Genomic DNA, 24,811 nt, shown 5'->3' on the forward strand with positions numbered 1-24,811 from the left:
GGCCAGATTTCACCCTGCGTGTTCCCCATCAAATAAACCACTATAAAAATAAACCCCGAAGAAATGCCCCTCCCAGGGGCAAGGGAAACTGAGTCACAGGCAGGACCTGCCTGCCTCGACTCCTCCGGGTTGCAGGGAGGGGGGCAAGCAAGGCTGGCGAGTGCAGGAGGCGCTGCCCCCCGAGGGCACCGGGGAGGGCTGTGTCCCCTGGGGGGGTTCCCTGCGCCCCGGGGGGATCCTCGTGCTCTGGGGGGGCCACCGTGCACCACTGCGCCCCGGGGGGATCCCGAGCCCAGCGCCCGGGGCGGAGCGGGAGGACGGGGGGGGGCGGTGACCGCGCACCCCGGGGCGGGGGGGGGGACGACTGCGCACCCCGGGGGGGCCGCGGGGAACGGGCGCGGGGCCGTCCCGGGTGCGGGGGGCGGCTCGCAGACAGGAAGCGTCCCGGGGCGGTGGCGGCAGATTGGCAGCGCCTTGCTCCAATGGAGCGGCGGCGGCGGCTCCGGCGGCTTCGCACCGCCCGCGCTCCCGGCCCCAGCCAGCCCGGCGCGGGCGCCCCGCCGCCGGCCCCGCTCTCGCTCCCGGCCCCGCTGCCGGCTCCGGCCCCGCTCCGCCGAGCGCCATGGACACATAGCCGCGGCGCCCCGCAGGAAGGTAGGAAACCCTCCCCGTCCCCCCTCCGTGTCCCCCTCCCCCCCGAGGGGAACGGCTCGCCGCCGCCCCGACGCCGCGGTGAGGGGCGCGCGGCTGCGGGCAGGCTGCCGGCGCCGCGCAGGCAGGCGGCTCCCGCGGCTGTTTGCTGCTCGTACGGGGAAAGTTGGGCGGGGGGGAGCTGTCCTCGCAGAGTGGCTGGCGGGGACGTGCTCTCCCGCTTCCCCCCGCCTGCCTGGGGGTCCCCGGTGCTGCTCCCCCTTCTCCACCCGGCGCGCCTCCGCCTTTGCCCGGAGGTGCTCGGGGGATAGACGGGAGTTCCCGGGGTGGGATCTTTGAGCCCCTTCCCCAGCCTCCGCAGGCGCTCCCCGCCACCTCGCCCGAATTTGGATCTCCTCCCCCGTCTCCGGGGGGAGTTTTCTGGAGAAAGGCTGGAACAACACCAGGCAAAGCACCCCCCTGGCAGGGCCCCCTCTTCTCCTGGGGGGTCCAGCGAGGGAAAAGCTGCTCCCAATTACGAGAGGCGTGGAAAGAGGCGCTTTCCCATGCGCGGGCACTGGCAGGGCTCTCTGCCTGCCTTGTCCCTCCTCGCGCTGGGATGCCATCTCAATCACGACTTCTCCATCCTCTGCCAGCCCCTGCGGGTGCCGAGCCCCGGGCTGTGCCCACTGCCACCCTCGCAGGCTGGCCATGTCACCCCCTGGGTCCCCTCTGAGCTCTGTCTCCGGGCTGGCTCTGGGCATCAGAGGAGGCTGGGGAGCTGAGCTGGGCTCGGACATCGCTGTCAGCAAACCAAGACCCCACTGTGACGGGGCCTAGGGGTGCCTTGGAAACCTCATTTTCCTTGTGCTTGGTCTCCATGGGGAGAAACCCAGAGCTGCCGCAACTCATGAACGTCTTGTCATGCCCGAACCGGTGTTGGACCGACCAGCACTGGTGGCGTAGCCGGTCCCAAGCTGCGCGGGGCTGGCCAAGCGCCTCAGGTGCCAGGAGGTGCCCGCTTCTTGCAGGCTGCAGCCACGTCTGGCCGCCGCGTTTGCAGGAGGAGGTGGGGTGTTTGCACTCTGCCTGTTTATAGGAGGGCAGGTCGCAGCGTGGTTACGCACGGGGCTGCACGGAGCCCACGGCATCCCAGCCTGGCACAGGGCAGAGAAGCCTCACGGGGAGCTGCGAGCTTGCGGAGGTCCCTCCTGGGGCAGGGACAGGGATGGGACATGGCCACCAGTCCCCCCAGCACCCACGCACCCTCTGCTTCACGAACTTGGCCCTTTTTTTGGGGAGTGAAAGAGGTCATGTCTCCTCTCCGGAGAGTTGTGAACTGACCTTGGCAGCCAAAATGGGACTGGAGTCGGGGGACAGGGGCTGAGCGGTGACAGCGGGGATGTGCGCAGGGCCGGATGTCACCAGCGGTGGGTGAACAGGGGATGAGGGGTGCAGTAGGGTGGTGGGGAGGAGTCCCTGGGGGGTGCAGCTGAAGCTGAAGCCAGAGGCTGCCTGCAGGAAGCTGGATGAAGAGCAGCTCTGCTTCTGCCCTGCCTCCTGGTCCATGAACAGGAACCTTGCGGGGAGGGGAAAACTTGACTTGATTATGTCTGATAAGCCACTTTTTCCCTGTCCCAAAGAGCTGTCCCGTCGGTGGGGGGAGGAGGATGCTTGGCTGAGTGCGGGCCCTGTTTGTGAAGGATGAATGAATGACTCACGGCACGGCGAGTCTCCTTGCTGTCTTCATCGTGGCAGCAGCGGCGGTTCCCTTTTGCAGCTGCTGGCTTTATCAGAAGCCATCCTGCTGGGTGGGCGCCCGGGCAGCCCATGCCTCCATCCTCCAGCCTGCAGGTACCCTGCCTCCCCAGCCCTTCTCCCCTGGCTTGCCTGGACCATCCTGAGTGGGGAAACCTCCACGGACAGTGACAGTGCACGGAACCCTTACCTGCCATGAACTAGCTGAGCACTTGGTTCAAACCCTCTCTTTCTGCTCCGCTGGTGTTCAGAGGCGACTCCAGACTCTTCCTGCTCACGCAGGGTTCAACCTCCCTCTGGTTTCCTGCCGAATGCGTTCCTGGAGAGCTGATTCCCTCGTGTGTTCGTGCCAACATTGTGCTTTTAGTTCAAGACCTCTTCTCCCTCTCTGGTGTTTACCCTGCTGTATTTATAGCTTCCTCGTTAGGTTAAGCAAGCCGAAGGATTCTTGCCGCTTCTTCTCCCGTGGGTTTGGCGGTGGAGGAAAACCCTTTGCGAGATGCTTCCCGCAGGAGGGGGCAGGTGCTGGCTTGTGGCTCTGCTTTTCTCCCTTCAGAAAATCTTGGCACCTCTCCCAGCTTGTTTCCCCTCTTCTCGTTCAGGCGTGGGAGAGGGTGGCTCTGCCCCTGCCGAAGATGTAACCAATGATGGAGCTTGGATGGGATGGGAGCTCATCCCTAGGGGCGATGCGACGGGGCCTTGCCAGCATTTGGGATGCTGATACAAAGCCAGCATCAGGAATTAGCCCTGGGATGTCTGGGGTGACTTGTTGGGATGTTTAGAGAGCTTTTGGTTTTTCTAAGTGTTCCTGTGGTTACGACAGCATCGCATGTGTGAAAATCACCAAATCTCTCCAGACGGGGATGTAGTGACCTTGCAACCTAAGTTCCTACCAACAAATCTCTCCGCACCTCCTGACGATGGTTTTCTTCTCCCATTCAGGCTGTGAAGGTGGGGAAGGGTGCCGATGCCTTGCAGTTGTGGTTGAGTCGTCTTCTCCAACAGCCAGATTCCCATGGACCATTTCCATGGAAAAAGGAAAATTCCTCTCAAAATTAGAAGCAGGTTTGCAGCGTCAGGGATCAGTGTGTTAATAGGAATTATCTCTCGAGTCTGGCTGCTTCCCAGGTCTCTGAGTCACCCTGGCACGGGGGTGGGACGGGGTGAGCTTCAGGCTCTTTTGGACAGTCACAGCACCCACAGCCCCAGGAGCATGTGCTGGGCTCTCCGGTACAGGCAGAGGGCTGGTCTGAAAGGTGCAATTCTTCCTTCTCTCCAGTCGTATGAGTCTGGGACATGGAAAAAAACCTGGCAAACATCTCCTCCTCTGGTGTTTGGGGTGGGGGAGGTCCAGGAGAAGAGGGACAAGAAGTCTGTCAAAACCTGATTCACCTCCGTCCTACTGGGACCATGCGCTGTGGTCACATCTGAACAGCGGAGCTTGGGCTTGCTCCAGCAGGGATTGGTCCTTGCTGAAAAAGCTTACAAGGGATTTCGGAAGGGTCTGGCCAGGGGAAGGTCACATCCGCTGGTGCCCTGCTCATACACATTTCCGGAAGATGCTTTTGGAGAGGACAAGCAGGCTGGAGAGACCTTGGGTGAGATCTGGCGTGGTCGGACAGGGGCTGGCCCGTGCACGTGGCGATGGCCAGGGGACCGCAGGTAAGACCATGCGTCAACCAAGAGAGGGGAGGTTGCTGAAAGCGTTTTGGAAATCAAGCCGGGGCTCCCCAGAGGCTGCTCGGCTCTAGTCCCCTGCTCTCAATACGGAGATGGCCAAGATAGAAACAGCCTAATAAAAACTGTTATGGACCTGCAGAGATGGCCTTGTAGGGAGAGGTGGAAAAGTTTAGGGCTCCTTCATCTAATGAAATCCTGATGGTGGAAAGAAGGTAATTTTGGGCATCTTCTGGTTTACCCCACCTCCTGAAGTGAAAACAAGGGAAGCTGAGCCTTACTGGAAAGCCGATGCTGGCGATGCACTGAGGGGAAGAGGGGATGGGAGAAGCTGCCAGTTTCGGGGCAGCATCATCTCTGTGGCAGCTTGGGGAAGTCTTCCGACTTCAGCAGAAAGGGACTGGCCCCAAGTCCCGTCCCACCACGGGGAGCCCTGAACAGGGCTCAGGGCTGCCGCCTACCATCCTGCTGGCAGCCCTAAGGGGTGTTGATGTCCCTGCAGAAGAGCACGTGGGAGGCAATGGAGCTGGCACGGTATCCCTAGAGCACGTCCCCACGGGCTGGTGTGCCAATGCCCATCCAGCTGTTTCCTTCGCCTTCCTGTGCTTTCACCAGCCCCTTCCTTTGGGACTGAAAACTGCGCATGCTTCATCCTGGCCAGACCGATAACCGCAGCTGGAGCCAGGGACCTCGCCAGCACGTCTTTGATGAAGGTCGGCACGGGCATCAGTGCCTCTTGAATTCAGTAACACTGTGAAAGGCGCGATTCAGCCCTCACCTTCCTGCAAAAGTAGCTAGGAAAAACCAAAAAGCGCTGTCATGCAGGGTCTCCATCATGGGCTGGCTCAGCACCGTGCCGCTGTTGCGACAGAGCTCCGACAGCTGTGCTGCAACAGCCCCGCAAAGGTCCCCAGGGATGGCTCAGCCGCGATAGCCCGGCTTGGCTTTGTGAAAGCCACTGTCACGCAGGGTGCCCGGGCCAGCTGGCATCTCCCCAGACTTTCTTGCAGGGCCACAGCCAGCCCCGAGCCCCTGGGGAGGTCTGCAGGAGCCTTTCCTTTGCTTTCCATGAGTTTTGCCCGAGGCCTCAAGGCTTAGGAGGAGCTGGTGGACCCAACCAGCTATTGCTCCATCCTCATCTTGCAAGGACGAACACGCAACCCTGGGGGGTTCCTTGGTGCTTCTGCTACTTTTGATTTTTTTTTTTTTAGCTCCCGCGAGGCTCCCGGGGAGCTGTTTTGTAGCTCTTCTGAGGCTGGTCCACCCCATCCTGGCTTTGAGTTTTGCAGCTTTGTGGCATGGCTGTGCCCAGGGAAGCATCCCTTTTCCCTCAGCGTCCCTGATCCTGCACCCGGCTCCGTTCCTCCTCTCCAGATGGGGCTGTGCCTGGGGTCCTTGTACCCCGAGCACCCAAAAAACAATTCGGTGTCTCAGGCTCCCCGGCTGCTGTCTTCCTCCTCCCTGCAGTGCCAGGGGCAGGTGGTGCACACAGGGAGCAGAATGCGGCCCCCCCGGGTGCCTGTGATCGCGTGGGGAGCAGCGAGCAGCCGGTGTGAACTCCGGAGGGACCAATCTCTGGGAGCATTCTGTTGACACAGCTCTCAGTCTGCTGCACATCCCCATCCCTCTTTCCCACCTGGAGGCTGCAGATACATGCCAGGGTCTCTGGCAGCTCCAACATCTGGGTGGTTTGCCCTGGAGATGCCTCGGAGGGGTCTGCTTGGCCGGCGAGGTGCTGAGGTTCAGACTCGGAGCGGTCCGGGAGGACGATGCTGAGATGCCTGGTCTTGGATGAAGCAGGGGTGGTGCTCGTGCTGAACCTGGGATGGGGTAAGGACATAAGCGAGGCAAGGTCTGTGGAGAAGCTCATCTCAATTTTCAGCCCTGGTGTGCAGCTGGAAGAGCAAGACGGGTGCTGGGGCAGTGTGTCCTGCTGCATCCCCAGCCGATGTCCCCATGAGACGTGTCTGCGGCAGGGCAGTTAACGGTGAGCAGGTCTGGCTGTGCACAGAGGATTTTCTTCCTCCAGTGCCTGGAGAGGTCCTTGAGGGCTTTTTTTCCCTTATTTTCCCCATCTACCAAGGGCAGAGGGACTGTGCAGCCACGTTTAACCCTCTTGGGGGACACAGGGGACCTCAGCAGCGCTGCCGGCAACGTGGCCACTGGCATCTCCATCGGCAGCAGCGTTTTGGGGATGGCAGCGAATGCCTCTCCACCATCGCTCACCGCAACCAGAGGAGGGTGGAGCGGAGTCGGAGGCAGCTTTTGCGGCCAGCTCTATGAATTTCCAATTACCGGCTTGCCTTGCCACCACACGAGAGGTTCCTGCACCTAATTTTTGGTGAAACGATCCATTTTTCTCAGTAATTTAATAGCGTGGGCAGGCTGCTTGCTGACGGAGAGCCAGCAGCCAGCACCGAGGAGCCTGCGTGCCGGGCTGCCGGCCGTAACCACCTTCCCTGGGCGACACAGGAATGCTGACCTAATAGAAAAGACATTTAAAGAGGAGTTTTGGAGAGTTACTCGGCTCGGATTCGGCTCACGCGCACGGCTGCCGGCTGCAGCGGGGTCTCTCCGTGCCCTGGCAGGTCCCAGGGACCAGCATGGGTGGAGGGGACATCCCTGATGGGAGCCGGGCACTAGGGCATGAGCCCTCCCGGCCGGCCGTCGGCACAGCAGCTGCTTTTTTCTCTGGAAAAAAAAGGCTGCTTTGGGGAGGCTGTTGCAAGTTGTGAGTTGAGGCTGGGTTCAGCTCCTGGCTGCGGCTCTTCCAGGGCTGGAAAAGCCGTGGCGTTTCGCTCTGACATTTTCCAAATGAGATGTTTTGATTTTTGTTTTTTTTTTTTAATTTTATTTTATTCCCCACCCCAAGGTAATGTTTGGAAGCCAGATTTAGCTCGATTTAACTCAAACCATTTTAAAAAAGTAAAACCGCTGAAAACTAAACAAGGCCTATCATTTAGAACAAAATGTTTTGGTTTTCATTTTCCTTTTGGCACGAAAAACACAAACTTTTTTTTTTTTTCCATTTTCCTCTTGATCCACAAACAATTTTATTATACTTTTTTTGTTCCTTCTGGTTGTTTCCTTAGACCATGTTGTGCGCCATGGCTGGGGGACAGGCGAGCCCCGCTGCTATTCCCGGGGGGACGGTGGTGCGAGGACGGGTGCTTCGCCATGGAGGTCGGAGGGATTTTGCAAAGGCGAGCGGGAGCCGGTCTCCCCGCTGCCAGCACTGACTCAGCTGGGAGCCCCTTGTGGAAAAGGGAGGCCCCCGGGCATGGGATTTGGGTCTGTCCCGGCTCTCCTAGGGCAGTTTGAGCCCCGGGGCTGAGCCCTGCTGGAACCTGGGCTTGGGCACGGCCATGCCGCGGGTGCTGTGCCCTGCTGCTGGGCATCCCCGCAGGGAAGGGCAAGCGCTGGCATTGCCTTCTCTCCTTGTTTATTCAGGTTTAAAATTAATCTGACCTTCCCCCACTCAGGCTTGCGCAAACACGGTGTGTCCCTGAGCGGGCAGCTCCCACCGGCCCAAGGGGAGCTCTGTCTGTCCCCGGCTTGTGCCGTCACTGTCCCCTCTGGGTGAGGTCCCTGCCAGGACCCAGGTCCTGGGGGTGCCAGGCGATGGTGGGGTGCCAGCTCTCGCTGTCGGTGCGCCAGCCCCCTCCCAGCAAAGGCACCTCTGGCCGTAAATCAGGGCACGGTTAATCCTTCGGTGCAAGCTGCCAGGAGGCTGGGTGCCCAGATCCGGCATCTCGGGGCTGGGCAAGGGGTGGCTCGGCTCGGATTCGGCTCACGCGCACGGCTGCTGGCTGCAGTGGGGTCTCTCCGTGCCCTGGCAGGTCCCAGGGACCAGCATGGGTGGAGGGGACATCCCTGATGGGAGCCGGGCAGGAGCCCATGTGCGGGAGCCAGGGATTGTTCCCCCGGCCTTGACCCCCTCTGTCGCCTGCTGACCCAGTCCTGCATCCTCCATCCTTCGCAACATCTCAGCTCTCCGCTCTGCCCCAGCCTCACCGGGCTGTTGGCCAGGCAGGGAGCAGGGAAGGGATGATGGCGAGCAGCGTCGGGGCCAGCCCTGGTGCATAAGCAAGCACCCGACTCATCCACCACCTGATTTTATTTTATTCCCCTCTCAGTGCCTCGCTGCATACCACAGCCGTGCTTTTTATAGCCCCCAGCTGCAGCCTCGGCGTGCTCCCGGCCAGCTCCCTGCTGCGGCCCCGCTCGTTCGGTGCCAGCAGCCCCGGCCGGGGCGGGGGACGGACACCGTCCCCGGGGTCCCCGCAGCGGTTCAGCAAGAGGAGAGCCCGGGCTGCGGAGGAAGGCAGATAATTAAAGCCTAACCCGAAGCCGCGCTCCCGTGCCGGCGGAGGCATTTAAAGAGCTGCATTAGTCACCCCCACCGTCGCAGCCGGCGCGTGCCGCCTGCCAGGTCGAAGGCCAGCGGTGGTGGCTGGTCCCTCACCGTCCCCTCTGGTGCTGCCCACGGGTGTTTCCAGCCTGCCAGAGCCGCCGGCTCCTTCCATGAGCCAGTTTGCTCTGCCTGGGGGGGGTGTCAGCGGTCCCCCCTCCACCCCCAGTCATCCCCCCGGCTCCGGCAGGGTTGCATTGCTATGAGAGAGATTAGAGGGAGGTTAGAGGTTCCTGCCCGCTTCCCCGGAGCGCTTTTACGAGTGTCTGGGACTTGTTGCCGCGTTTGCACATCCCGCAGCCATTTCCGTGGCTGGGATGCTGCTACAGGGTCTGGAGTGAGGAGCAGGAGATGGGATGTGCGGCTTTGTCGCAGGCTGCGTGCCTGGAGCATCCCTGTCGGGATGCAGGGTTTGCAGAGCAGGGGCGGCCGGCCAGCGGGCAGGGAACGAGCATCCTCACTGGGAAGCAGCGCGGGGAGACACTCGGCAGTTCCCTCCCCATGCTTTCTCCAGACGTGATTTCACCGCGACAGGGAGGGAGTGTGGCCAAGGGACGGGCCCTGCTCGCCCTGGCAGCACCCGGCTCGCTTGCCGGGGCGTTAGTCATTTGGGCCATAGCTGGGGACGGGGTGTGCCCGGGGTCCCCACGAGCCGGGGAGATGAGGGGCTTGGTGAGCCTGCACTTTTGGGATGCCGCCAGGGAAGAGGCAGAGGGATGGAAGGATGGATGGGGGGACTTCTGGGCTCACAGCCCACTGTCCCCCTCCTCGCTGCCCTGGGGAGGGGGCAGAGGGTGGCAGTGAAGCCAGATGTGCGCCGGGCATCTCTGGCCAAGCAGGTGGGGCCAGGACAGGGCCACCTTTGCTGGGCTGATGCCTACGGCTGGTCCCCGACCTCCTGGTGTGACTTTTTGGAGCTGGGCTTGGCAGCATGAAGGCAGAGGGGCTGTTGTGGGGAGGCAGCATCCTGCTGCAGGCATGTATCTGGGCACATGTCCCAAGGAGGGGGCTTCTGCAGAGGTTTGCAGGTCCCTGGGGATCGGGGGGAGACCCCAAGGTGCCGGGGAGCCGCATGGGACCCTGCCACGGCCCCTTGCCCTGCGCGGGCAGCGGGGGTGTTGGGTGCCGGGGCTAATTTTAAACCTCGGCTAAAACACCGTCTGGCTTGTTCTGCCTCCGGCGGGGAGGCAGGGAGAGGCCAGGCAGTGAAATGCCAGTGGTGCTGCCATGTGTCTGCTGCCAAGCAGCTGGGGCCGGGCAGCCTTGCCTGCAGGCAGGCAGGGGAAGGCAGGGAGCTGCGGGGGTGTGGAGGAAGGGATGTGCAGCGGTGGGGTGGGTTTTCTGGAAGCGCCAGCTGTCATTTTAACCCCGTGCGGGTGGCTGCAGAGAGGGGGCCTCCCAAATCTGCTCCCACCTGAAGGTGCTGGGCTTCACCCAGTGAAGGTTGGGGTCTCGCCGGCAGCACCCCAGTGCTTGGGCGAGCTGGGGGTGGCCAGGGGGGCTGTGGGAAGAGGGAGCTGCTCGTGCTGCCGGCCAGGTGCCGAGCATGCCGGGAGAGGGGAAAGCCTCCGAGACTCGTTCAGAAACAAGGCTGCCCTTTTATTCTCCTTTACGACTGCATTTTAATATCCACAAACACCCCTCCCTCCCCGGGCTGCTGCCAGCAGAGCCTGTATCGCCTGCGCCTGGCCTGCCGAGAAACCCCGGCCAAACCCTGGGCCCCAGCATGGGAGAGAGGATTATTTTCCCCCCCTCCTTTTTTTTAATATATGTTTTCTATAGCTCTAATTAGACGGGCTTGAGCCCCGGCCAAAACAAACACACCTGGGGGAGCCTCGCCTTACAGACCCCATCTGCTGTGTCGAGGGCTCTGCTCCCTGCACAGCCGCTGCTTGGCCCCTTTATAGGGGAGGGGGCTGCTGGGAGGGGGGGGTAGGACCGCTCCTACGCCAAGCCACCGAACAGCCTCCGCGGAGGAGGAGAGCCCAGCGAGGCGGCGCGGGGAGATGGTGCAGAGGCAGCGGGGGCACCTGGCGGAGACCCGTCCCACGGCAAGACCCCCGTCCGGCGTGGAGCTGAGGTATTCTCCCCCCCGCCACCAGTGCTGCTGAGGTGGCACAGGGCTCTGCGCCCACTGGGACAGGATGCTGCGGAGAGTAGGGGGGATGCAGTGCGTAGCAGCCAGGTTTTGCCCTCCTGGGGTGACAGCATGGGTACATCAAGGGGTCACAGCCCCCAAAATCTGCATGTGCCCGGGGGGTAGGATGCGGGGGCTCCCCAGCGTGTCCGGGTGCATGTCGGGCTGCGGGACCACCTACCCGGTGACACCCATCCAGGCACCGTTCGGGAAAGCGAGCAGGGGACGTCAGTGTGCCAGGCCACGACAATGGCTTGCACTGACAGCCAAATCCACGCTGGGCTGAGCTTCGCGTGCTTCTTCCCGCAACTGCTGGCTTTCTTGTGGGGCTTTTCGTCTGGGCTTTTATCCCTCCGGTTGTTTCAGGGGCCACCCTGAAGCCCCCATTGCCAGCAGGCTGAGCAGCGCCAGCACCCTCACTCCGGGGTCTGGCGGGTCCCACATCACACCTGTGCCGAGCTGGAGCTGAGGGAGCTCTTGGGGGTCTCTGCTTGCCCACATTGGAGTCCCACCTCTTCTGGGACAAGGGTGGACACCCTGATGGTGTGATGTGGGCTAGGGAGGGGTGGGTGGCACCCATCGCCACAGCTCATCCTGGAAGACATTTCCTCCTCTCCTCCACGCACCGTCTCCCAGGGATGTGCAGGGGACAGCACTGTGCTGCCTGCTCCATCCCCGGGGGTGGATGATGCAGCACACCAACCCCTCCTTCTCCGTCTGCCCAAATGGTGACCGGGCAGCACCGAGCAGGCAGCACCACTGCAAACTGCCCTCCCGCTGCCCACGGTGCCACTGACTGCTCCGAGGAGGAGCTCCAGCAGCCGCTTCGCCTTCCACCCCCCCCATACGGTGGAGCAGAGATGCCTGCAAAGGGAAAAACCAGGTGCTTTGGGATGCATGCCCCCCCCCCGCCATCTCGGGGCGATAATAACTGTAGCGACAGCTTAAAATATAAAAAGCATGATTCGGCCTCGCCAGGACCTGCTGCTGATGGGCTGGGGGGGTTGTACAGGCTGGGATGTGCCTCCGTCCCCCTCTGGCAAGTGTGCCAGGCTGGAGGGTTTCCCTGTGCACGGGGGGGATTTTGGGGCACGGCGGCTGCTGGTCCTTGCTGCCTCCCACTGCAGCCAGGTCTGTGCAGAGGGCAGCTCGGGTGTTTTGCGAAGGATTTCGGAGCTGCTTTGGCCTCCAGTCAGAGCAGGCTGCAATGGGAACATTTCGAAATTCTTTTGGACGAGGAAAATTCCACAGGCAGCCCCCCTCCGGGAGAAAGTTTGGGATGGCTGAAATGTTTGGAGTGAGAGGCTGCTCGCTTTTGTTTACTCTGAACTATAACGTTGGGGGGGGGAGAACCAAAAGGAAAAAAAAAAGAGACAATAGGAGCCCGTAAACAGAGCTGGCCCCGAGCGGGGCCGAGGCATCTCTCCAGCATCGTGGAAGGAGATGTGTCAGCACGCTCACCGCGTTGTCCTGCTTTCCCCCCCAGCTCGGATACGATCGCATTTAATCTTTTAGGAGAACTTGGTTGGGTTTTTTTCCCCCAGCAGAAAACTGAGCTGGACAGTGTTTTTCCAACCTTCTCGACTTAGGCAGGGCTCAGCCCCCATCCCCTGGCCCTGTACTGCAGCCCCCAGCCTCATCGATGGGCTTCTGCCCCAGCTTTTCCCCACTTCTTGCCACTTCTCCATCTCTCCTTTTGGCTTGGGGGCTGTCATCTGATTGACCTGGCACGAGGAGGGGGGCACGGATGCTGCCGCAGCGAGGTGTTTCCCCAGCCTCCATCTCTGCCTTGTGCCTCGCGCCCTGCTGCATCCCTGGGGCTGCCTCCCCTCGGCAGAGCTGGCAAGGTTGCCTCCAAGCTTGGAGAAGACAGGCCATGGTTATCCCACCAGGTGCCAGAGCCTGGCACCGGCATACCCACATCACACATTGCCGGGGGTCTGCAACTGCTATTGTCCCCCCATGCAAGGACACTGCTGGTGGGGTGGAAATAGTTAATGGGCTCCCCTTCGGTGGTGGCTTTATTTGGCTGCCCAGGTGGCCCTTAACGACACCTGAAATCCCTCTCCAGCCCAAAAGGGATTTTGTTTTGCGAAAGGAGTGACAGCAGATTGCTAGCTGGGGGAGCGTTTGTGCTGCAGTACGGTGAGCTGTTTATTTTGGCCCTGCCACCCCGCAACGTTTTGGCTGACCCGGGCGCCTTCGTGCCTCGGGGATGGAGCTGAGCCCGATGACTCCCAGGCACTGGAGCACTGGGAGGGATGGGGGGAGCACTGGGCAGGGGATGCTGTGGGGCCCTTCTCCTGCCTGGGGTTCCCGGATCTAGGCTGGAGTTCATCGGGAGCATCAGGAGGAGCTGGGCTTGCATGAGGCGCTCACATATATGTACATATTACCTATGTGCCCTACACATATGGATGCATATGCTCTTCTATCAGCTCCAGGGCCAGCTTATGGGGGGAGTTTGTTCTGGGGGATGCAGATGCTGCTGGGGGCGTGAAATGCCGGGGTGCAGGCTGGTACCCGGTTGTTCCGTCGTGCCAGGAGCTGTGGGTTCACCAAAACCTCTGCCAGGCTGGGCTGAGCCCAGGAGCAGAAAAATATCCCAAATCCTAAAATGTTCCCCAGACAGGAAAAGCCTTTCCCTCCCTGCTTTAATCACAGGGTGGCCCAGCTCCCTGCCAGCGGGTCCCACCCGTGTCCCCGGATCCAGCACCATGCCCATCCCCATCCCACAACCCTGTGCCAAGGACAGTGGGGACGCAGCATCCCCCCCTCCCTCCCTCCCCCAAGACTCTGGTGCTACAGCTACAGCGCCGGTGGGTTTCTTTACAGCCGGGAAATTATTTTTAGGAATTTCTCTGGCGTGTGGCTCCAGGGGGGAGCGTGGGGATGGGGACGGGACGGGGGGGCCCTTCTGTCCCCCATCCAAATGCAATGCTGCCAGCTGGCGTGGTGTTGGGGCTGCTGGCTGCTAACAGAGCCCTCGCTGTTTTGGCCTTTGCCGATGCCTCCGGTTACAACCGGGAGCCAGAGATTTCTCCTTCCCGCAGGATGGAGCAGGGGAGGGAGGAAATCGAGGCGTTGGGATGGGAGTTTCCCAGCTGGGGTAAGAGCAGAGCCTGACCTCCACGAAGCCGCCGGCATGCCGAGGTGTGTGGTGGCCCCCCAGCCCCCCGGCACCGGGTCCCGCTAGCAGCTGCTGGCCCCACAGAGGAGAGAGGTGACCCCTGGGATATGGGGGGGGGGGGGGGGCATTGTGTTTGGCTTTGGACACCAGTGGGGCTGTGGTCAGCTGGGCATCACCGGGGGATGTCTTGGGGGGGATTGGTCTAGGCTGGATGGAGATGTGCATTGAACCTGGCTGTGGAGGTGAACTGGATCCCCGTGCGGCGCTGGGGTTAACCCCCCTTTTGGACTGTGCTGGGGTTAACCCTGTGTTTGGGCTGAGCTGGGTTTTAACCCCATGTTTGGGCTGAAGTGGGGTTAACCCCACTCCTGAGCTGTGCTGAGTTTAACCCCACATTTGGACTGTATAACCAATGTTCGGGCTGTGCTGGGTCTAGCCCCGCATTTTGGCTGAGCTGGGTTTAACCCCACTCCTGGGCTGAGCTGGATTTAACCACGCATTTGGACTGCATTGCATTTAATCCCACTCTGGGCTAAATTGGGTTTAATTCCACTCCTGGTCTGAGTGGGATTTAATCCTGCTCCTGGGCTGCATGGGGTATAATCCCATGTTTGGGCTGCCCTGAGTTAAGCCCCACACTGGAACTGTACTGGGTTTAGCCCCACATTCAGGCTGCACACGGGGCTTATTGGACTGCACTGGCCTCACAGGGAAAAGCTGCAACTGGTTTAACTGGGGTAATTCCAGTGTGCTGGGGTTGCACTGGCTGCAGCTGTACATGTGTGTGTGCTGGCTCAGCTCAGCCTGGCATGGTCCCCCCCCACAGCAGGCGTGGGGGCCTATGGGTCAGCACCCCACCGAAGCGGTGCAGAGGAAAGCAGCCCTTTTTGAGGTCCCCAAGGCACTGGCGAGGCTGGGGACGGCAAGCGGGGCTCTCCCCTTGGCCTCTGGGAGCATCACCCCAGCAGTGCCCAAGATGGGCAGGGAGTTGCCACCGAGTGCTGCCGGTGGTCCCGGGGACTGTGCATGGCCCCAGTAGCCCCGGAGGTGCTGGGGGACATGCTTCTCTCCCGTCCAGCACCCCTTGCTGGGCTTTCTCTGGGCACCCAACAGCTGGGAGGGTGCCAGCGGCATTTAGGGGACAGGAGTAGCTAGTTGCAGGGGACCATCCCAGCAGTGGGGTCAATGCTCCCCCCGCCCTGAAGGTGCATGTTGATGCGATGATGATGGTCACCGATGCTGCAGGGGTGGGGTGCTGCCGCCTTTCTGGGCAGATCAGCGGCCGCGGGGATGGACCCGGGCCACACCATGGCTCCTTGGAGCGGGACGCAGCACTTCTGCAGGGCTGCTGGGAGGAGAGGGGCTTAGTGGGCCACTGTGTTCCCAACCCCGCAGGAAAGCAAGAAGAGGGGAATTCCTGCTGCTCCAAAACACCGCTGCCCTTGGCCACGGGATGTGTTTCCCACAGCGGGCACTGGCAGAGAGGAGGGTCTGGGCTGCAGTTCCAGAGATGCTCCCCCAGCTGAGGGGAAGGAGTACAGTGTGATGCCATCTCTAGGTTGTTAGAGCTGGCTGGCATCAGGCGTCACCTGTTGCAGAGCGGCTTTTTGCAGGTGGGTGACTCCAGCAGCACCGAGCATGCGGTGGGCAGAGCTGCCAAGTGCTCTTGGGTTGTTTTATTTGCCACATCTCTATTGCAGCGATGCTGCCCCAGAGCACCCCGGGGAGAGGTTAGGAGGCACTCCAGCTTTCTGTGCTCGCTGGGGAGCATCCTGTGTCTTCCCACTGCCATCTTCAGCCCTGCGGCATGTCATCGTCTGCTTGTGTCCCCCGCCCTGCCACCCCCGGCTCTGCGTGCGGCTCATTCTCTTTGAAGAGTGACTTCAAATGAAGCAAAGCAAAAAAAAAAAAATAACCAACCAAAACCCACTGTCTTTCAAAGCGCCGAGTGCAATGGAAAGTTGGCCTCCCCCAGGAATCTGTGCTGGGCTTTGCCAGGCCACAGCGGGGCATGGCACAGAGCGGCTATGCTGGGGGGACTGTCACACCCCATGTGGGCATCGGTGCCAGAACATATGGCTGTGATTTTGGGGGACGTTTCAGCTTGCAGCGTTTCAGTTTGGATGCAGGAAGGGGCTCACAGCAGGATTTCTCCCTGCAGCTCCCCAAAAACTTTTGGATGAGCTCCCAGCGGGACAGCAGGGTCGGTGCAGGATGGAGAGTGGCACCTTCATTTCTGGCTAACATACAGGGGTGCCATGCACAGCCTGGTCATCCTGGCCGTGCCGGTGACGAGAGCGTCCTGTGCTGAGGGAGCAGAGTCCGGCAGCGCTGCCCTCCCGGCCGGGGCCAAGCCACAGCCCCAGTCTGGGCTGGGTCCCTCTGCCCCAGCCGTGGCCGCGGAGGTCACCCAGCCCCAGGCGGGCAGCGGAGGCCTCTCGGGCCAGGATTAGCAGGCGGGGAGGAAGAAAAGCTCTGATTGTTCCCTCTATGCCGGCTCAGCTCCAGGACCACTGTGCCGGGACGCCCCGTCCCCAGGATGTGTCACCGCCGGTGCAAGCATAGAGGGATGCTTTCTCCTCCTGCGTGCCCGTCCGTGGGGGTGCAGAGCCGCTGAGGAAGGTGGCCTGGCAACACGCGTGCGTGTGCATTGATTTGCACGCCTGTTTTCCTCTCGGTGGGGGAGTTTGGTTGCAGAAAGTAAGGGGATCCCGTCTGGGCAGGCTGTTCTGCAGCACTGCCTGGCCCCCTGCCACCCCGGGGAGGGTGAGGGCTCCGGGTCTTCCCCCGCTCTGCGGCTCCTTCCCCTTTTGTTTGTGGCCTTCGGTCAGGCGAGGAAGGGCTTGCCCTGTTTCTCCTCTCTGCGGTGATGCTTGGTCGTGGCTAGCTGTTGGCAACGCTCAGGCGAAGCATTTACTAAGCCAATGTGTGTGTCTGGGGGGGCTCGGTGCTGCCGTCCCCCATGCTGCGCTGGGAGGGGTGGGCAGCAGCCCAAAAGAGCCCAGCCCGGGCAGGGGTGCTCATGGAGTGCTGGGGTGAGGACGGGGAGCGCTGGGGGGGCCCTGGGACAGAGGGTGCTGAAGGGTGGGAGGACGCAGGGTGCCCCGTGCCCCTCAGGGTGAGTGGTGGGTGACCACTGGGGGGGTCGCCGTGGAGATGAGGGGTTGGGATGCAGCTGGGGATGAGGTCTGCAGAGATGCCCTCTGCTACCACGTAGGGGTCTGGGGTGCCCCTGGGTCTTTTGGCAATACCACCCGCGGCCAGGCTGGCTGGGCAGGGCTTATGCCATTCCCTGGGGACATCAGCAGTGGCTGGCTGGAAATCATGATATGCCCCCAGCTCTTCCATTCTCCATGCAGGTAAAGATGCCTTTCAGCATTGTGGCTGCAGGGTCATTTTTCCAGGCTGGCCTTGAACAAGTCAGCAGCCCTGAGACCTAGCAAACTCATGTCAGCAGTGAGCCGGCATCCAGAGCATATCCCCCTGCCACAGAGCGGCATGCTGGGCGATGGGTGCAGCAGCTCTGCCTTCACCCTCCACAGCATTTGCACAAAAACCCAGGGCGGTAGGGAGAAGAAATGATTTTATTTTAAAACTATTTCTTTCTCTATACACTAACACAATCTCCCTTCTTCCTGACCACCACCCACCCCACCCCCCACCCCCCCGCACCATCCCCTTAAATCTGGCCCACGTGGTGTTTGGAGTTATTTTTGGTTGCTGCTTTCAAATGTATTTTAAGTCTTTTTTTTTTCCATCACCAAAATATTTTACTTGCAGGCTAAATGTTCCCAGTTAGTTACCAGCATAGTTTTTAACTGATGTTTCTTGGGAACATTTCTACAGGTGGTTTGGTAGGAACAGCTTATGACAGTCTCATGAAATTATTTACATTTGGGGCTTGCGTTTGAAGCTACCTGCCGTGTTCAGGACAGGGTTGATGCGGGGTGCCACACGCCTTTCCCCCTGCACTTGCTGGGTTGCAGCACATCACCTTGTAGCTCTCCTATCTTTCGCCAGGCGGTTTGTTCTGCAGCCATGGGTAGCTGCCCGCAGGAGAGGAACCAACAGCTGCTCCGGGGTGCCTTTGCAGGGCTGGAGCATCCCTCCCTGGAGCCCCACGGCTGGTGAACCTGGGTGACTCAGGGGGTCATGGATTTACGCCCAGGAGCTGCAGCCTGCGCTTGGGGCTGGCAGGGAGCTCCTGTGCTCTCAGCTCCTGCCTGCCTCCAGCCTGATGTAGAGCCTGACAATATGGGTGTAAATAAACAGGCCTGCCCGTTAGTGAGAGGTGGGCAAGGGGGGTATTCCAGGGAGAAATGATTCAGCTGACTGTGCCTGCTGGGGGCAGGCGGGGCTGGCTGATAGGAACAGTGTGACGATGCTGATACAGATGGTGTGATGCTGGCCAGGACGGATGCCCTGAGGTGATGCTGGCTGGCACACGCAGGGTGATGCTAGCTGGGATGGACAGGGTGATGCTGGCTGGAATGCGCAGGACTATGTTGGCTGGAATGAATGCCTTAGAGCGATGCTGGCTGTGATGGACAGGGTGATGCTGGCTGGGTTGGCCAGGGTGATGCTGACTGATATGTGCAGAACAACATAGGCTGGGATGGACACCTCGGGACAATGCTGGCTGACACAGACAGGGTGATGCTCACTGCGCTGTTGTGGGGAGACCCCAGCCTGTGGCCAGGATTTACCCATGGAGAGCTGGGTGCACATCCCTGACTCACCATCCCCCTTACTTCTCACCCCAGCCCCACTCTCGGCATGGTCTGAGCTCTCGCAGACCCACTCTCCCTAGCTGTGTGAGCCTGTTCAGATCTAACGGCTGTCTCCTGCCATGTAAATACAGGCCAGAATTTCTCCTCCATCCCTTCCCACTCCAGCTGCATCAGCATAGGTCTCTGGACCACCCTGGGGCTGGGAGCCAGCCAGGGCTCCCGGCATTGGACTGCAATGCCAAAGAGCCCTTAATCCCGCCAACCCATGCAGCCCCAAGCTCCTAGTCAGTGTTTGCCCTTTGCGTCCCCCCTCCAGGCTTGGGGACTCCTTGACAGCCAGGGACCAGCTGTGACAGTGTCAAAGACCCTGCCAGCTGTCCCAGCTGGGGTCCCGGTAGTACGGTCCCAGTGCTGTCCCTGGCAGGATGGGGGAGACAAGAGGGAGATGCAGGGTCCGTGGTCCTGCAGGGATGCTCTGGGCTGTGGACCCTGCTGGATGCCCCATGACAAGGGATAACACCCTCTCCCTCCCCGCTCTGCCTCCTCCAGATGCGCAGTCCCATCCCAGGCCTGGGCAGGGTGATGGTGTTCCTCGTGGCAGCCCTGGCATCAGCCTCCCTCGCCGTCCCCGAGGGCTGGGGAGAGGAAGGTGAGCCTCCCCAAGCCCCCGACACAGCCCCCTACGTCCCAGGCATGGGGACCCTGGGGGCACCCCATTCTTCTCAGGCAAGCACAGACCTACCAGAGTCAGGGCGTACGTGAAACGTAGCCCCACGGCGATGGTGTCTTTCTGGCCAGCGCACCCCTGCAGCTGCCCATTGCCTAGCCACAACTGGGACCAGTCTTTCCCAGTCCCCTGTGGTAGTACCTGCATGAAGTAAGACCCCACAGCCAGCGCCCAGCTCCCCAGGGGGTTACAGCTCCAGGCTGCCCACCTCGACCGCCAGCCCTGGCACAGGGTGGCACGGGGTGCTAACGCCCATCTGGGGATGTGTGTGTCCCTCCAGGTGTGCAGTACGGACAGGTGGGGACAGACGTGACCCTGTCATGCGTCGGTGCCCGTGCAGGGTAGGTGTTTTGCGTGCACACCGGTGGGTTTATCTGATGGGATGGTTTACAGGGTGAGCCTGGGGTGACCCCACTGTCCCCATCCTCCAACGCTGCCTGCCCGGTCTCTCCTCCCCAGCTCACCGGTGCAATGGAGACGGGTGGGTGCCGCAGTGCTGCCGGAGGGCTCAGCCATCCGTCAGGGAGCCTTGGTGCTGCCGCATGCCAGCTTGGCCACCGCAGGAACCTACAGCTGCCACGGCGAGGACGGTGGCCTCCTGCATGCCGTGTCCCTGCGGCTGGGGCGTGAGTAGTGTGTCCACAGGCTGGGATATGGGGGGTGTGTGGCCACACCGGCATGGGCCAGTGGTGCCGCAACCCTGGCAGGGGCTTACCAAGAGAGGACTTTGCAGTGCCTGTGTGCTGACCATCGCTTCCCCCTGGACCCCAGACCTGCCGGGGGTCCCCTTTGTGTCCTGCAGAGCATCTGACTATGAGAATTTCTCCTGCTCCTGGACCTCCAGTGTGGAGACCTTCCTCCCTACCAGATACATCACAACCTACAGGTGATGCATCCCTACAGGGCATGGGCTGGGGGGTTTAGGCATTGAGGCCTGGGTCCCAGACAACGATAACCACCAAATCCTGCTGGCCATCTGACCCACGCCCTGGGTTCACCTCCTGCCCCAAGGACCATGCTGCACCCTGGAGCAGGTCATGCTTTAGGGTGAGCAGAGCACCGAGCATTTGCTTGCTCCAAGGGGGGCCCCCCAGCAGCATTGGGGTCTGGCACAGGGAGGGTCCCTCCCTGCCGACAGCTCTGCCAGCAGTAGAGGGGCTATAAAAGAGAAGTAGCTCATCTGCAAGCCGATGAGCGCTTTGGCATGCTTCAGGATGAAAGGAGCCCCAACAGCATCACTGCTTCTAATTATCCCAGCAGGCCAAATTAGCGGGCTGCTTTGAAGTCAGCCAGAGCCCATAAAGCACAGCCCTGCTGAAAGCTGCAGGAGCAGGGGTGCTGGGGGCTCGGCAGGGAGGGAGACCCGTGGAGCAGCGGGGGCTTGGCGGGGAGGGGGGCGTGGGAAGCAAGGGGATTTGGGGGCCATAGGGTGAGGGTGAAGACAGCTGCTGGGGAGCTGCTTTTATCAGCATCCCTGCACCTTTGCTGCTGCTGTGTGATGAAACCCTGGGTGGGTGACGGGGCTGCTCCGAGAAGGACCCTCCTGGGCATGCTGCCATCTTATTCTTCTGGGACCCCTGGTTCCTGCTGCCAGGCTGCTCGCTGGCAGGGCTGGGCACGGCATTAGCTGCATCCCCCATGCCATCTGTATCAGTGCAGGAGTGGGGTGCAGCAAAGCAGCCCCCCAGGACTGGCGCAGAGACCCCTGTCCCTCCTCTGGGTGACAGTGGGGTTGGTTTCATGCCGTCCCCTCATCCTCACTGTCTGCTTTTCCGTCTCTCCATGGCAGGAAGAAATTGCTGACAGGCGAAGAGAAGCGGAGGTAGGACTGGCTCCCACCCCAGTCCCGTGCCCTGGTGACTGGTCCCTGTCCCAAAGGCCCTGCCACTGTCCTCAGTGGGGTCCCTGAGGCAAGGGCTGGTTGTCCCCACGGGGGAACTGGCTACCCAAACCTGCAGGCCTGGGAGAAGAGTTTGCCCCAGGGAGGGACCTTCCCAGGAGGGACTGTGGGGCTGGGATGGCAGTCACTTCAGTCACGCTCGGAGGGACATGCCGGGCTCTGGAGGGGTGAGGGCAGCTGCCCAGACCCTGCCGGAGCTGTAACGGGGGCTGCCTGCTCCCCTGGGCTCTCAGCACGGGGGTCTCTCCACATGGCACCACCTTGGTAGCATTGGGAAATTACGCATGGTGGGCGGGGGGGGACATGTCACCACGCTGCCTCCCCGTCCGCAGGAACAAGAGCCGGCATGTGGGGCCATGCCTTCAGGATCCGTCCCGCCCTGGCACCTGCACCATCCATGGGTCAGAGTTCTGGAGCTCCTACCGCCTGAACATCACCGAGGTGAACCCGCTGGGCTCTAGCTTCCGCCTCCTCGACGTCACCATGCAGGCCATCAGTGAGTCCCCATCTGTCCCCGTGTCTGTCCATCCCCCGGGCATCTATCCCGCGGTGGCAGCAGGGAGCCCAGCACCCCTCTGCAGGGCAGTGCAATGTGACCGGGGCTCCCTGTCCTCTCCCACGCAGTTAAGCCGGACCCTCCAGAGGGTTTGGTGGTGGAGCCCATCCCCCTGGCCCCGCGGCGGCTACACGTGAGCTGGAAGTACCCCTCCTCCTGGCCCAAGGAGCCCCACTTCCAGCTCAGATTTCGGCTCCAGTACCGGCCCGTCATCCACCGCTCCTGGTCTGTGGTAAGCGGTGGACGAGGGAAGGCAAAGCCGGCGTGGGAGCAGGGTGGGCATGGGGCCAGGGAGGGCAGTGAGGGGTGCAGCCTCCTGCCCCACAGCTCCCCTCTGCCTGGGGCAGGTGGAGACGGTGAACCTCTCCGAGGTGATCACGGACGCCTTTGCCGGGCTGGAGCACGTGGTCCAAGTCAGCGCCAAGGATTTCCTGGATGCGGGGAACTGGAGCGAGTGGAGTGCCGAGGCCCGGGCGACGCCGGTCATAGGTGCGAGGGGGACGGGCTAAAGCCCCCAGCATCCCTACCAGTTGTGCCATCCCTCCGCAAAGCCCCTCCAGCACCCTGGGCTGCCCCTCTCCAGCCCCTTTCCCGTGGCACCAATTCCCCCAAATTATCACCCAGAGCAAGCCCAAGCTCCTGGGGTCCCTTAAAGTAGACCCAAAAGGCTGGTCCCGTGCACCATCCAAAAACTGGCCCCACAGTGGGATGCAGAGCTGCAAGGGGGCAAAGCATCTCCCAGCCCCATGGTAGGCTGCAGCTGTGCTGCTGCCGTTTGGGGATTGCCCCCCCACAGCTTCAGGGGACCCCTGGGGCACAGGGGCACCCTTCTTTGCTCCACTCTGTGGGTCCCTGGGCTGCTTCCCATGATTTTGGGTGAGCGATTCCTATCCCCTCTGTCCTTCCAGACCCTGCCACCGCAGTGAGTGAAGAAACCACTACAGACGCCAGCCTGGAGAGCCTGGCCGAGGAGCCCTCCCAGGCTCCCAACCCTGAGCCCGTCAGTGAGTAGAGCTGGAGGTGGCAGGCAGGAGTGGGGACTGCCCACAGACAGCTGCCTGCCTGGGCACACGCATGGCTGAGAGTTATGGGAAGGGTTTCTTGTCCCATGCCCATGTGTGTCTGAGGTGCTGGGGTGCCCAGGAGCCTGCAATAGGGTCCCCCGGGCGCCAAGGGCTGTGGCATCCCTCGGCCGTGACAGTGTCTCTGTCCCAGACCACAGCGACCCCCTGGAGAAGACGGCCATCCTGGTGTCCCTTGGGATCTTTGCCTTCTTTGTACTGGCTGCTGTTCTCGTCATCACCATCCTCATCTGGTAGGTTGGGTTTTGAGAGGGAGGGGTTTGCATGATTGCTGTCCCCATCCCACTCTGGCCCCCCAACCCCCAGCATGGGGTGCCCCGTGTCCCCCCAGCCCTGCTCTGGGGTCTCTGCCCAAACAGACTTGATGGCAGCCCCATAAGGTGATTCATGCTCCCCTTGCCCTCCTGCCACATCAGTTCCTCTTCCCAGCACACACCCCTGGCTGTGGCACTGCCCAGTCTGCCAGGGGTCTTTCTGATGAGCCCACATCCATGGGACCTTTCTCTGTATCCCCCAAAGACGCTGCTGCTACTAACATACCCCCAAAGCCTGCTGCCTTCCTGGGGACTCTCCTGCTCCACGGTCAGCGCAGATACCCCTCCATCTGCCTTTGTCCCCTGGGAGTCTTGCCCCTGGACTCTGGTGGCTGGTCCTGTCCCCAGGTCCCCTCTCATCCTGCCACTGCTGGGCTCTCCCTGCCATGCCGTGGCTCTGCTGTCCGTCCCTGTCCACCACCCAGCCTTGCCCAATCTCATGACCAGCTCCTGCTGTAGCCCTGGAGCTGGCCCGCTGGAGCAGCTGGGCACAGCTGGATGGGGATGCAGAGTGGGATTGCCAGGGATGTGGGCAGTCTCAGTGCCCAGGGGGGCTGCTTGGGGTCCTCAGCCACCGCTGCTCTGTCCCCAGGCTCCGGGTGAGGAAACATGGCAAGGATGAGACCAAACCCCACAACTTCTTGGTTGCTGCCACCCACTTGAAGGCACTGCCGAGTGAGTAAGGGTGCAGGGGGGGGTGATGGGGGGATGCAGGGGAGGGGCTGTGGGGAAGGGGCAGGTCAGTGCCCCGTGTGACCCCCTGCCCTCTCTCTCAGCAGAGGCTCAGATCCTGTAGTGAGCCCTGGCCGATCCCCGCTCCCTGCACCTGCTTGCCCACGCATGGGACTTGATGCCACTGCTGACCCCCAAGGACACCATGCCTCCCGGGTCACCCCATGGCCGTGGACATTGCCGGAGCCCCCAGCACCCTGGGGGTGCAGGATGGACACTAAGGAGAGAGGCTGTGCTCCCAGGAGCTTTGCGCTGCCCGTGCCTACCAGGAGCCAGCTGGAGGCACCTTGGACTCAAGGCGATGGGCCAGCCCCACCGCCGGGTGCTGCTGAAAACATGGGGATGATATGCTGAGCCAGCCCCACTTCACTGCCTAGTGTTGAGGGGGACCACGGGTGCAGGCTCCCAGGGGTGCCGGGCATCAATAAGCATGGGGTGCTGAGCCCTGCCCGTCACCCCCCACCAGCCACCAGCAGGCAGAAGGGATAACACCCCATCCCTCTGCCCCTTGCCCTTGTGCTGTGGCTGGACGCCAATATGTGATGCCAATAAAGGGGATAGCTTTGGCACTGCCCAGGCAAGACCTCCTTGCAGATGGTGCTGGGCCAGGGGAGAGGTGAGAGGCACCGGGTGAGGTGCCAGCTTGGGGACAGTCCTTGCAGGAGGTGCACAGGCAGCAGGGCTGGTCCCCAAACAGGTCAGCCCCCTTGTCAGGAGCCTGGAGGGGCTGAGAGAGACCCCCACCCAGGCCAGCCCTTGCTGAGTGCCAGAATAGGATGCAGGCAGCTGCCTGGGACAGCTCGCCTGCCCTCGCCAGCCTGGCAGCAGGGGCAGGACCCTCTACACAGCCCCTCTCACTCAGCATGTGGCCCCCTCCCCACGCCTCGACCCAGCCCCCGTAATGGCTTCCATGTGTTGGCACCTCCCGACACCAGTGCTCAGCGCCAGCAGCTCGATGAGATCCAGATGGGGCCGGGTGGAAATTCAGGCAGCGGCGGCACGGGGAGCACGGGGAGCAGAGCCAGCG

The 24,811-nt window shown here is 61.7% G+C and overlaps 1 protein-coding gene across 2 annotated transcripts; it reads left to right on the forward strand.

Moving 5' to 3' along the window:
- Positions 1-612: 612 nt before the first annotated feature.
- IL11RA (interleukin 11 receptor subunit alpha) lies at positions 613-24,345 on the forward strand. Of its 2 annotated transcripts, none has more exons than XM_059833822.1 (13): positions 613-654; positions 19,023-19,122; positions 19,481-19,541; positions 19,660-19,826; positions 19,972-20,086; positions 20,990-21,022; positions 21,433-21,596; positions 21,725-21,888; positions 22,004-22,145; positions 22,565-22,660; positions 22,872-22,971; positions 23,645-23,727; positions 23,829-24,345. In XM_059833822.1, exons 2-13 carry the CDS (start codon positions 19,023-19,025, stop codon positions 23,846-23,848), a joined length of 1,245 nt encoding a protein of 414 aa, XP_059689805.1. In that variant the 5' UTR covers positions 613-654; the 3' UTR covers positions 23,849-24,345. The 2 variants fall into 2 exon arrangements, with proteins under 2 accessions (XP_059689805.1, XP_059689806.1); XM_059833823.1 differs by having other exon boundaries at positions 23,832-24,345.
- The last annotated feature ends 466 nt before the right edge of the window (positions 24,346-24,811 follow it).

Source organism: Gavia stellata, chromosome Z (assembly GCF_030936135.1).
Source record: "Gavia stellata isolate bGavSte3 chromosome Z, bGavSte3.hap2, whole genome shotgun sequence".
Taxonomy (NCBI): domain Eukaryota; kingdom Metazoa; phylum Chordata; class Aves; order Gaviiformes; family Gaviidae; genus Gavia; species Gavia stellata.